A 13,264-nucleotide genomic window follows, 5' to 3' on the forward strand; every position below is an offset into this window, starting at 1 on the left:
GTGTGTGTGTGTGTGTGTGTGTGTGTGTGTGTATATGGGTGCACTTGAAGGTCTGAGGATAACTTGCAGGAGTCGGTTCTGTGACAACTCAGGGCATCCTGTTTGGCAGCACACACCCTTACCACTGAGCTGCCTTGCTGGCTCTCTCTGACTCCCTTTCAAATGTCATTATTTTTATTATACATAAAAATATGCTGTGAGCTGCCATGTGGGTGCTGGGGACCGAACTTAGGTCCTCAGAAGAGCAGCCATGTGCTCTTAACCTCTGAGTTCTCTTTCAGTCTGGACTCCCATTCTCTTTCTTTTTTAATGTGTGCAGTGCAGCATGTGTGTGTGCTCTCGAAGGCCAGGAAGGGCACTGGGCCCCTTGGAGCTGGAGTTAAACCAGTATGTGCTGGGAACTGAACCAGGGTCCTCTAGAAGAGCAGCTGGTGATCGTAACCACAGGGCCATTGCTCCAGCCCCCAAATCCCACTGCTAACTATTTCTGTAGATAAGCAGGTTCATCGGATTATCGTCTAAGTTATTTCTGTGACAACACTGTAATGTACATTTGTGTCAGGTACTGATGGTGACATGTAGACTTGCTTTCACTTGTTCTGCATCACGAAACAGTCTATAGCAGTGTCTCACACAGACTTGACTAGCCTTGACCACACTAGCTATGAGCTTCTCATCCTTCTGCCTCTACCTCCCAAGTGCTGGGATTAAGGCTTGTTCTACCACATTCCTTACTATGTTCACAGTCATGTTCACTATCATGTTCTACCATGTTCACTGTCATGTTCCTACTACATTCACTATCATGTTCTAGCATATTCACTAACATGTTCTATTATGTTCACTACCATATTCTACTATGTTCACTGTCATGTTCTTTACCACGTTCACTACCGTATTCTATCATGTTCACTGTCATGTTCTCTACCATGTTCACTGTCATGTTCACTACCGTGTTCCACCATGTTCACTGTCCTTTGTTTTTCTAGCTGCATGGTATTATGTTGTACAATGTGCCAAGGGTTATTGAGCCAGTCTCCTGTGTTTAGACATTTGTCAATTGTCAAACTTTAATGATTAGAAATAATTATTCTCCTAATAAAGACTTGTATAGGGATGTACACAGATTATTTTTTAAAAAAGAAATAATTATTCAGTGGATAGTCTATGTGTGCTTTTAAAGAATTCATACTTTTGTATCTTTGAAAGTTCATCATCAGCAAGTTATAGTGATGCATGTCTGTAATCCCAGCACTCAAGAGGCAGAGGCAGAGGCAGGAGGATTTCCAGGAGTTTGAGGTTACCTTGGGCTGCATGGTTTTTCCAAGTCTTACAGGATTGCAGAATGTGACCCTGTCCCCAAAAACAGTACCAGAAAAGGAAATGCATCCTCCAGTTCCCAGCCTTAGAACTGCAGAGCAAAGGCCACGTGCACAGATGAGCTCTGCTCCGCCCCTTCTTTTGCGTGTGCTTCATCGTGCATTCCTGGCAACTCTGCACAAGTCCTCTGGTGTTGATATTTTATGATTGTGTAAAAATCCAGCTCCTGTTTCTAGGAAATCCTAAGAAGGTAGGGCTAGAAGATGAGCATCTAATGGAGTCGGGGTGTGTGTATGTATGTGTGTGTGTGTGCAGTAGTAGAGTAAGATATTTATAAGCGTGACAATGTTATCAATTTTTAACATCCTGGCTTAGTGGAAGTTTCATCTATTTATAGATGGTCGTCTTAAGCGTTTCCCCAGGTCTCAGCTCTTTCTGCCTGTTGTCTGGGCGATTTCAGCCATCAGAGTCAGCTCACACTTGTCTCCTGTATGTAGGGCTTCCTCAACTCCTCTGAGCTTTCTGAACTTGCAGCTGGGCCCGACAGGGAAGGCTCTCTCAAGGATCAGTTGGCCTTAGCGATTGGTGAGTATCTATGAGGGTTCTAGAAAGTTATGATCGGGTTTTCCTGGTATCTTTGGCATTCCTCCACATCTCATTCAGTAACCGAGATGTCAGCTTGGGAGCAGAGACAGGGAGAAGAAACAAATGCAATGGAAATATGTCATACGCATGTGGGAAACTCAACAAATAATTAAAAAGAGAATTACAAGCTCATGAGCTGCTAAGGGCAGGACTATGGGAGTATGGGTTGGCCTTTCTAGGGCCTTTTTAGACACCACGAAGAACCAAAAGAGGTGCCATATTGAGGGAACTGGAATTCTGGTACAGTCAGAATCCTGAATTCCTTAAAGAAATTTAGATTTATAAACTAACTCTCATGCTTTTTAATGGCTTGCAACTAGTTAAAACGATCTCATCACTGTGCCGACTATAAACAGAGGCAGAGAGGAGCCGGCTCTTCATCCTCCAGCTGACCAGTGTGTGTGTTAGGGAAAGCTCACGAAAGGCGGAGAAGAAAACTTAAGGGCTGGGTGACGGCTCAGTTAAGAGCCTTGGCTGTTCTTCCAGAGGACAGCTTGGACTAGTGAACACCTCTGACAGTAGTTCCAGGGATTCTGGCTTCCAAGGGCACTGCATGTGTGTAGTTCACAGAGCGGTAGGGTTAGGGCAGTCAGAACACCCTACACATAAAATAAAAATATTTTTGGGGGGGGGTGGGGAGGGTGTTTTATTTTTTAAAGACTGGGTTTCACTGTGTAGCTCTGGCTGTTCTGGAACTCTGTGGACCAGGTCAACCTTGTACTCACAGAGATCCCTCAGCCTCTCGGCCTCTTGGCCTCTCGGCCTCTCGGCCTCGGCCTCTGTGTGCTGGGAGAAAAGGCATTTGCCACTCAACCCTACCTACTACCTAATAATCTTTCCCCTTTAAAGAAAGTGGAAGATCGTCTGTTTTAGGAATTCGATAGTGAGTTTAAGAAGGTGCATGTCTTTAGAAGCCACTTTGGGGGAACCATGTTCCGGTCACTATGGGGCTATCCTGAGGGAGGGAGAAAGCAGGCTGGCTTGCAGCTGCTGGGCCTTGTCTGTGGTCTGCAGTTTCTAGTCAAGGCGTAGTTGTTTTCACATGGTAATCTCTGATTCTGTCTGGTGAGAGAGCAGCCAAGCCAATGGCTGTGTGCAGAACTCTTGGAGGAATGGGGCTTCTGGGGCTTCCCCTGAATGGCCTCTAGCTATAACTGTGGCTAACCTGTGTCTTCCAGAGTCCCCGCTGTTTGCCTTACATCCCTATCTCATCTTGGTTTATTCAGGTTTCTCTGGAAGGGGATCCTGGACAAACAGGAGAAAACTTGAATCAGTTTCTAGTTTTGAGAATGTCACAGGATCTTTGCACCTCTGAAGAGTGGTAGTTGGGACTGTCGGGTGCTTGGGTTTGGATTTCCTGCAGCTTTCGGTTACAGACCTTTTCTAGTTGTGTCAGTTGTGGGTGTGTTTCCAGAGTGATTTGGTGATGGGGTGGGAGTTGGAGTCAGCTTTGAGTTGTGACTCCCACTCTGCCTAGTATTGCTGTGTGGGTCACTTGGATCTCTCAGCCTGAGTTTAGTGTCATCAATAGCTGGGTTCTGAGTGCTTGCTCAATACATGCTCCTTGCCTGCGCCACCTTCTTTATTTCTCCCAGTAACCCTGAAAGGTGGGTCATATCAACTCCATTGTATAGAAGGGGAAACCAAGGCTTGGTAGTTGATAAATGCCCCAGGTCCCAGAACCAGGGAAGACAGAACCATGAGTTTGGCAGCCAGTCTGTCTTAACTAGAGTACTCTTAGGGGGCTCTGCTCCTCTCCCTCCTCCTTAAACACAGGCCAAGGCTGGTGTCTTCCGGTCGCGTTGCAGATAGACTGACTGCATGGACAGAAAGGTCACCATCCACAGTTCACGTGGGTGCCACCATAGTCACCTCAATCCAGTGGTGGTGTTTCTTGTTTATGCTTTTTTGTAGGTAAACTGGGAGAGAACATGATTCTTAAACGAGCGGCCTGGGTGAAGGTACCCTCCGGGTTCTATGTCGGCTCTTATGTGCACGGAGCGGTGCAGAGCCCCTCCCTCCAGAACCTGGTGCTGGGGAAGTACGGGGCCCTGGTCGTCTGTGAGACTCCCGAGCAGATCTCAAACCTGGAGGAGGTTGGCCGCCGCCTGGGGCAGCATGTGGTGGGCATGGCCCCTCTGTCTGTGGGCTCCCTGGACGATGAGCCTGGAGGGGAGACGGAGACCAGGATGCTGCCCCAGCCATACCTCCTGGATCCTTCCATTACACTGGGACAGTACGTGCAGCCCCGGGGCGTGACTGTAGTGGACTTTGTGCGCTTCGAATGTGGAGAAGACGAACAGGTGGCTGAGGCTGAATAGGTTTTTGGCCTAAGTTGAAATATTTAATTTTTATATCTGGATTTCCTTATAAAAAGTTATTTTCTAAACCTCTTCAACCCTCAAATTTGTTTTTTTCTTTTTAGTTTAAAATGAAGTTATATAATCATGGGTAAAGTTATTAAATGGTGATATAATAAAGAGTTTTTCTCTTTGTATAGTACTTAATGTGTGTGTGTGTATGAGTGTGAATGTATGTGTGTGAGAATGTGTGTGTATGAGTATGTTTGTGTGTGAGTGCACCCATGCCAGGCTTTGTAGAGTAAGCACTTTTACCCAATCTCCCCAGTCCCCAGCCTATACCAGTCTATTATATAGTTCTGGAAGTTTCTAACACACGGTCTTGTTCCTGTGACAAAGATCTCCACTCTGTGGACTCTGACATTTTGGGCCATGTATCTTCCCTGGAACTGCCTAGCAGTGTTTCCTGTCATCTGGATTTCACTCTTGCTGGCGTGTGTTAGAGTTGTCTGGGCGACGTGGCGCCTTGGCTGGCAGCTCTGGCATGCTCTCTATAGTGGTGCATGCATACGCTGGTATGTGCCCCTGAAATGGGTGTATGGCAGACAGGGATGGCAGTGGTCCAGTTAGCACACAGCTCTCAGCATTGCCTTATTTATTTGCTTTGATGCTGGGGATTGAACCAGGACCTGAGGCGTGCGTACCGCTGAGGTAATTATGTGCTGGCCACCTTCCTTTTTTTTTTGTTTCGTTTTGTTTTTTGCTTTTTTTTTTGAAATGGTTTCTCTGTGCAGCTTTAGCTGTCCTAGAACTCTCTGTAGACCAAACTGGGCCTCGAACTCACAGAAGATCTGGCTTTTATTCTTTGCTTTTCCTTTCTTTTTTCTTTCCTTTCCCTTCCCCCTCTCTTTTGTCTCTCCCTCCCTCCCTCCCTCCCTCCCTTCCTTCTTTCCCTTCATTCATTTCATTCATATGGTTTTTAGAGGTAGGGTTTCTCTGTGTAGCCCTGGCTGTCCCGGAACTCACCGTATAGACCAGGCTGGCCTTGAACTCACAGAGATCTGTCTGCCTCTGCCTTCCCAAGTGCTGGGTTTAAAGGCGTGCGCCACTATTGCCACCCAGCTACTTTTTTTTTTTTTTTCTTTTTATGTGTATGAATGTTTTGCCTGCATGTGTTCATGTGCACCATTCACATACTTGTTACAGAAGAGGACATTGGCTCCCCTGGAACTGGAGTTACAGGTGATTGATTGTGAGCACCATGTGGAGGCTGGGAACGAAACCCTTGTCTTCTACAAGAGCACCAAATGGTCTTAGCCCCTGAGCCATCTCTTCCACCCCACACTGCACTTTTAAAAAAATCGAGTCAGGGATTTCCTAAGTTACTCAACTCCACCTTGAATACTCTGTAGCTCAAGCAGGCCTTGAACTCACAACTGTGTTCCTACCACAGCTGATCTGGTAACCGGGGCTAGAGGCTTGTGAACCAGGCCCAACTTCAAGACTGCCTCTTTATTTTCTCAGCACCATATGCTCTCCCCATAATTACAGCCACCATAAGAACATGTCACATGGCCTCTTTATTTGAAAAGTTGAACATGCTGTGGCACACGGTAGACCTGGGCATTTGGAGCCCGGCCTGCAGGGAGTGTGGTAACTACTGCTTTGGGGATTGCAGGATGTAGTTGGAAGCAGATGTGGGTCCTGATACTTTTAGTTTCTAGCTCTTTCTGCCTTCACGCTCTCCGCTACAGCTTCAGCTAAAGGACCACAAAAGCCGGAAGGCAAGCAGTCAGCATCTAGTATATAGCAGCCAAGAAATGCAAGGACGGCTTCGAGAGAGAAGCAGCCGCGTGTCGGGCTCAGTTGGTAGGTGGACTCTGCTGATGTTGGCACTGCCAGTTTGCTCTCTCCTGTGGTCGGGCAACAGACACACTCCTTGCTCTAGAAAAGGCCCCTTTCCTTCTTCAGCTGGAGCTGTTTCCAGCCAGGCAGAGCAGCGAACTGCCCTCTCGTGATGCCAAACACAGATACAAAGTCTTGCTCCGAGAGGTAGTTCTGAGAAAATATTTGTGGTGAGAAAGAAGACAGCGCATTTCACTAAATGTCCACAGGTAAGCTGGAGGCAGGAGGGCAGAAGGGCAGAGGGAGGCCTGGGGCCACCCGGGAAGAGCTGCGTGGCTGTGTGCTTGCCTGGGCACACAAGCTTGCAAGGGGATTGAGCCTGAGAACCGTAGTCAAGTGATAGGTAGGTAGACCCTGGGAGGGGTGTGTGTCAGGAAGGCTGAAACAGACCTACACTGTTCCCTGACCATGGAGGCCCATTTGAGCCAGTGGATGAAGAATGACTGGGTTTCCCACTTGGTCTTGGTTCCTTGCCTGATAGGCAGTGAATGGATTATACATTATGTATGAATTATAAACATTTGATTTTGGATGGATGGAGGATCACGTAGAGGATCTTGCTTCATGCCTTCACTACCATTCTTGTTGAATACTTACTTTTGGTGTTAGGGGGTGAGCCTAGGACTACTCTCGGAGGAACCTGAGAATGTGCTCTACCACTGCACTGTACCCCGAGTACCCCTTAACATTTGAGCTTGAGAAGATCATTTCAGTGCAGTGTCCATGACCTTTATTATTTATTTTTATTATTATTTTCTGAGACAGCATTTTTTTTTTTTTTTGAGACAGTGTTTCTCTGTGTAGCCCTGGCTATCCTGGAACTCACTCTGTAGACCAGGCTGGCCTCAAACTCAGATATCTGCCTGCCTCTGCCTCCCGAGTGCTGGGATTAAAGGCGTGTGCCACCACGCCCGGCATGAGACAGCATCTTACCACAGCCCTGGCTGTCACAGAACTTACTGCATAGCCCAGGTTGGCTTGGAACCTGTGGTGATTCTCCTGCCTCCATCCCCATAGTCCTGGGATTACAGTCATGAGCCACGAAGCCCAACTGTGACCTCTGCTTCTAAGAACATTATTGTCTAGATGCTTAAGACTTGGCTAGAGAAGAGATTACGGCAAAAGTCAGAATCCTTTAAGCAACTCTTTCAAGGGGAAAATCCACTCATTCATCTATCCACTCAGCATGAACATGTTAATTCATTTAACTAAAACCTAACACAGGAAATGAAGGAGCCCAAGGGGAGTGTGTGTTGTGGGGAGGGAGGGGCTCATCGAGGGAATAGAGTTAGGACACTGGCAGTCAAGGAAAGCCGCCCGGAGGTGAACACTACTAAATGGCAAGCAGCTGGCTCTCTCACACAGGAACACCAGCAAGTAAAAAGAGAAAAGCCTGGCACTGGCTGAAGGAAGAGAGTACCTGATGTCCCCCAGGGGCAGGGCCAGACTGGGGAGGACTTTGGGGTCTTTTGTAAGTACACCGGGGAGCCATCTGAGGTATTAAGTTTTCTGTTACATTTATTTAGTGCGCATATGGGGGACATGCGTATGGAGATCAGAGGATAACTTGTGGAGTCAATTCTCTCCTCTTGTGGGTCCTGGGTGCTGAATTTGCAGTCACCATTACTCACTGACCCATCTTGCCAGCCCATGTGGTATTTTATTTTTTATTTAATTTTTTAACTTTTTTTTTAAGGTTTATTTTATGTGCATGAGTGCTCTATCTGCATGTACAACTGCGTGCCAGAAGAGGGCATGCATCAGAATTCACTATAGATAGTTGTGAGTCACCACGTGGTTGATGGGAATTGAACTCAGGACCTCTGCGCCCGATCTGTAAGAGCCTTTCCCCGCGCCCCCAGCTTGGTGCCATAAACCTGTGAGAGCTCTGCCCACCACGTTCAGTTCCCACAGCGTGTTGGATCTGCTCCAAGCCTTTTCCCAAGCTCCGTGCATGCGCGCCCCCATCCCATATCCCCACAACCCACTCACCTCCTTTTTGGCGGGGTCCACATCCTCAGGCAGCTCCTGGTTCTGCCCTTTCCGCAGAACTTCCACCGGGTAGTGCTTCGGCTCACAGTCACTAGGATTCAGGTAGAGTGTGGCGTTCTTCATGTCCTGCGTAAGACAGGAGCACAGACCCAGGTAGGTAGGTAGATGCAGGTAGACACACGATGTTCTGCGTGGCCTATGTTCCCTGCGTGTATAAGATTTACACTTTGGCTTGTGCCTCTCCATCCTTTGTCTTTCAGACATCTTTCAGAACGGTGGGACGGTCCCTAAACCTGGATGCCTGACAAACCTGGGAACACTGATTCAGCAGTCCAGTGTGAGCCTTTAGAGCCAGATCAGCATGCGCACTGCACTTAGGTCTAACCATACATTACATATAGATATTTATGTAGTGCTGGGAACTGAAGCCAAAGCCTCGTGAGTGCTGGGTAGGTACCACTGAGCTGTCTACCTCTTGCCAGAAGTCGTTTTCAAGTACTGTGATTATATATATCCCTTCTCTTGGGGTTTTTATCTAGGTCCTACGTTTTCAGCTGTTAAATGCCTTCAGACTGAAGCTACGTTTAAGTATACTTTAAAGACACTAACAGCATCCCATTAGCTTTGGGACCTGGGTTAGCAGAGCACAGAGGACAACGTGTAAATGTTGGACCTCCCTGTGCTGTGCATCCCATCCTGTCATTCCAAGCACTGCTGGCCGCAAGCTCCACTTGTAGCTGTTAAAATAGGGGTCAGTGGCCTAAGCCGCCATGAGTGTCATATACCTGAGGAATACTAAAAATAATCCTAATCTCTCTGGAAAGGCAGAAAAGGTTGAGTAATAAAGTTAAGTTAGGTTTTGTTCAGCCGGGCATGGTGGCGCATGCCTTTAATCATGCCAGCACTTGGGAGGCAGAGGTAGGCGAATTTCTGAGTTCAATGTTAGCCTGGTCTACAGAGTGAGTTCCAGGACAGCCAGGGCTACACAGAGAAACCCTGTCTCGAAAAACCAAAAGTTAGGTTTTGTTCTTATTCTTTTTTTTTTTTTAGGCAGGGTCTCATATAGCCCAGGCTGGCCCTCCACTCAATATATAGCATGGATGACCTTAAACTCTTTATTTAGTACATTATGTATATGGAGGGATATGTGTGCACAGGACTGTGGGTGCACTTGCAGTCCAGAGGAATACATACTTCTGGAGCCGTAGTTAGGGTCTCTTGTGAGCCACCCAACACAGGTGCTTCTCTTAGCTGCAGAGCCAGCTCGACACCCCCCCCCCCAACATACCGATCTGTTCTGGAATGCAGTAAATTAGGAACTTGGCTCTGAGACCTACTTTTCCCTCTTCTTCACCCCCTCTGCCTTCTCTCTCTCTCTCTCTCTCTCTCTCTCTCTCTCTCTCTCTCTCTCTCCTCTAAGAGTGAACCCAACTCACAGCGGTGATTCGCACGATGGCAGTGGCATCTCCTAGCTCGTTCTTTAACTGCTCGTATGATTTTCCTTCCTAGGAAGAGACAGAAAACACAGGAGGAAATATTTATTGCCAACGGGGAACAGACGTCGTAGGCCTGGTGTGTGTAGGTAGAGCCATGAAGCGCTTGGGTATACAAAGGTCCAGTTACAAGGGACCAACATTCTTTGGTGGCCAGAACAAGCAGGTGAGCGAGCGGGCGTCAGACGCCTGATTTCTTGCCACTGGCCCACAGTGACTTTCCACGGACTGTCAGGATTGTGACCTTGTGTAGACAGGTATCATAGTTCCATGCTGCCTCCTGCTGACACAGCTGGGAACTGACTAGACTCCCTTCCGTGGAGACAAAACTGTGGAGAAGGGAAGCCGAGGCAAGGATGGGGGGATGGGGCATGGGGGATGGCAGAGGAACAGCGTGGGTTCCGAGGTTCGGGGCAGTCAGAAGAGCATCCTCAGCTTCTACATTTCTTACGCTCCAAATGTGAGGGTCCCATGCCAGGAACCAGCCTGTGAAGGTGGGGGGCTCAAAGCCCTGCTTGATGATCAGGATCGGTGTGTCGGGGTCTCGGCCACTGGGGTGTGTGACCAGGTACTCCTGGGCCGTCGAGAGGGCCCCCTCCTTCTCCGTGGCATTGGCCTCTGCTCCTATCCACAGGAACACCTGTCACACCCATTTCGTATTGTTAGTGCGTCCGCAGGACTAAGTACTGCTGTGTACACTGCTCGTCCCCCTCGCCCCCTGCCAGTCACAGCCTCATTCATGCTCCAGAGAGGAAGGTTCCAGAAGCAGCTTGATCTTCTAAGTTTCCGCATCTGATCTGAACTACAGCTTCCTGAATGAACAACCTACAAAACACCCCTTATGCTGTCTCGGTGTGCCTCGAATCTCAGAGAAGCCAAATCTAGCCTTTCCTAAGTGCCTATCCCATGGAAACGTCCGTTCTTGGTGAGCCTGAGCCCTCGGTCACAGTCACGTAGGACAGAACTGAGAGTCAGGTCCGTAGCCCTGGATCCAGGGAGTCACTGGACTCACCAGCTGGATCAAGGCAGTTGGCCCATGACCGCACCTCCCTCTGTGACGAGGCAGGCAGTACCCACCGCTCTAGGCCCATCCTGCTTTCTGGTGTGATGGGTCAGGCCCTCAGAGCCCACAGCTATTCTCAGCTCGCGCTCTCTCTCTCTCTCTCTCTCTCTCTCTCTCTCTCTCTCTCTCTCATGGACCTTAGGTCTTGTCTTACATCTTTGTGTGCTTATTTGTTTGGTTTTGAGACAGGATCTCACTCTCTAGGCATGGCTGACTTCCAGCCTACTCTTTCCTTGAACTCACAGAAATTCTCCTGCCTCAGCCTCCCTAGTGCTGGGACTGCAGGCAGGAGCTACTCTCCCAGGCTTATTTTATTCTCTGGTATGATCCTGTGTCTTGTTCTCCAGGAAGTCCCATTTCCTTCCCCAGAGCCCGGCTCATCTCTTCCCACTTGGCCTTCTCTAGGAGTCTTCTGAGAGCTCCAAACTGCATTGAACACTCCACACACCTCGCCATAAAGCACGCAGCTTTCTTTGCCTGGTCTGTCCCTCCAGTCTGTAAACCCTGAAGGCTCATCAGCATGGAGGGAAATGGCATACACAGGAAGACATCTCGTGCGCCTGCTGCCTAAAAGACCCATCCATAGTCTCTAGAACCCGCTGAAATCCTCAAAAAAATCCGCTGAAATCCTCAAAAGAAGGCAGGGCCACATTATGCTATGCTTTGTTTTCCAAAGTAAAGTGAGAAAATCCCCAGGGTGGTGAGAGGAATTTTTTTGGTTCGTTTGGCTGGAACTTTTCTATTCTATCTATCTATCTATCTATCTATCTATCTATCTATCTATCTATCTATCTATCTGGTGGATGTGGGAACACATAGGCATGGAGGTCACAGGACAACTTGCAGGATGCATTCTTGCCTCACATCAGGTGGGTCTTGGAAATTGAACTTGGGTTGTCAACGTTGGTGGCAAGCACTCACCGGGCCCTTTTGCTGTCCCCCCCCTTATTTTTTTTTAGCTTTTTGAGTCAGAGGTGGGATGGGTGGGGGTAGGGCTTTATTTGGGTCCTCCCGCCTCTGTGTGCTAGCTGCTCAGTCTCCAGGCATGTGTCAGTACCCTGGCTTAAGGCTGGTGAGGGTAGACATCAGTCTACTCTGACTGTGACATAAAGCAGGCTCTCCAGCAGCCACCGAAGATGCTTGACTCAGCTGGTCCAGCACTAGCCTGCTTTCATCCTGGGTGCAGACGTCCTACAGAAACAAGCCCAAGCTGTGGAGACCTTTGCCGGCATCCTGAACGTTGTGGCTGTGTCTTACCTGGTCCCAGGTGTCCAAGAGCATCACATCACTTGGGCTCAGGTCGTCCTGGGTGAAGTCCGTGACCTCAGTGACAAGGAACCTGCCAGTCTTGTTGGAACATTCAAAGAGCCGGACCTGGACGTCCAGGGTTTCTTGCTGCAGCCTGCGGTACAGTCATGCAGAAGGAGAAGTGCTTCATAGGAATCATGGTGTGTGTGTGTGTGCGCGCGCGCGTGTGTGTTTATGCACGTATGCACACGTGTCCATATGAGTGCAGAAATAGCTTTGGGTGTCTTTTCCCATAGCTCTGTAGTGTTTGAGACAGCGTCTCCCAGGGCCTGGATTGTGTCAGCTTGTTTACACTAGGCCACCAGCCAGTCTGAAGGATCCTGTTGTCATCCCCACTCCCCTCCTCCGCACAGGGATTACAGGCCTGCGCTGCTGTAGTTGGTTTCTGTCTGTTAGGGATGGAGCTCAGGTCTTTGTGTTTGCACAAGGACTTTGCTGACTAAGCTGTGTCCCCAGCCTGGGATGTTTGAAGATGTAAGGGATCTCGGGATTTGTAGGGGCCACCAGCCAGGGCAGCCAAGAAGCCAGAGCTGACTGCTCACCCACCTTTTGTCATTAGCATAGGCTGTCTTTCCTCCCAGAAGGTCCCAGAACTCAGGTGGCTCCTGGCCCTCAGCCACAGTGTCCGCATTGCCATCACAGAGAAGGTCGACCAGTTCCTTAGCCATCGCCCGCTCGTCTCCACTCGACCCCTGAACGGGGTGAGGAGAGAGCACGGGTGTTAGAGACACAGGACACATTGGTAGGGATGCCAGGCTTCTGAAACTGGGGGGTCGGCTCTGTCCTGCAGTGCCCCAGGGTGGGGAGAGGAGGGAGGACAGGATATGCAGGCAAAGGACAGGCCTGCTCTGAAACCCACAGTGCTCCTACACAGAAGCCACCTCTGATTTAGCCTCACCTGCGATTTTAGCACACAATTTCCTCCAATGCACAAGCACAGTAAAGGTTCTGCCTCTGTAGCAAGCCCTGTGTCCCTAGCATGTAACTTTCATTAGTTTTGTTTTGTTTTTGTTTGTTTGTGGGGTTTTTTTGGAGACAGGATTCCTCTGTAAAGCACTAACTGTCCTGGAACTCAGGATGGTCTCAAACTCTGAGACCCGCCTGCCTCTGCCTCTGCCTCTGCCTCTGCCTCTGCCTCTGCCTCTCTGCCTCTGCCTCTCTGCCTCTCTGCCTCTCTGCCTCTCTGCCTCTCTGCCTCTCTGCCTCTCTGCCTCTCTGCCTCTCTGCCTCTCTGCCTC

The 13,264-nt window shown here is 49.0% G+C and overlaps 2 protein-coding genes across 2 annotated transcripts in view; one reads left to right on the forward strand and one right to left on the reverse strand.

Annotated features, from left to right (window-relative positions):
- Positions 1–4,466, forward strand: part of Tsfm (Ts translation elongation factor, mitochondrial) — an 8,768-nt gene extending 4,302 nt beyond the window's left edge. The window contains exons 5-6 of the mRNA XM_021205036.2: positions 1,818–1,905; positions 3,880–4,466. Of these exons, the coding sequence (XP_021060695.1) occupies positions 1,818–1,905; positions 3,880–4,286 (495 nt within the window). The 3' untranslated portion in view covers positions 4,287–4,466. The remainder of the gene's footprint in view (positions 1–1,817; positions 1,906–3,879) is intronic.
- Positions 4,467–6,108: 1,642 nt separating this feature from the next.
- Positions 6,109–13,264, reverse strand: part of Avil (advillin) — a 16,710-nt gene continuing 9,554 nt past the window's right edge. The window contains exons 14-19 of the mRNA XM_021205191.1: positions 12,573–12,718; positions 11,976–12,120; positions 10,107–10,295; positions 9,599–9,667; positions 8,163–8,288; positions 6,109–6,323 (exon numbers count right to left, since the gene is read on the reverse strand). Of these exons, the coding sequence (XP_021060850.1) occupies positions 6,210–6,323; positions 8,163–8,288; positions 9,599–9,667; positions 10,107–10,295; positions 11,976–12,120; positions 12,573–12,718 (789 nt within the window). The 3' untranslated portion in view covers positions 6,109–6,209. The remainder of the gene's footprint in view (positions 6,324–8,162; positions 8,289–9,598; positions 9,668–10,106; positions 10,296–11,975; positions 12,121–12,572; positions 12,719–13,264) is intronic.

Source organism: Mus pahari, chromosome 9 (assembly GCF_900095145.1).
Source record: "Mus pahari chromosome 9, PAHARI_EIJ_v1.1, whole genome shotgun sequence".
NCBI lineage: Eukaryota > Metazoa > Chordata > Mammalia > Rodentia > Muridae > Mus > Mus pahari.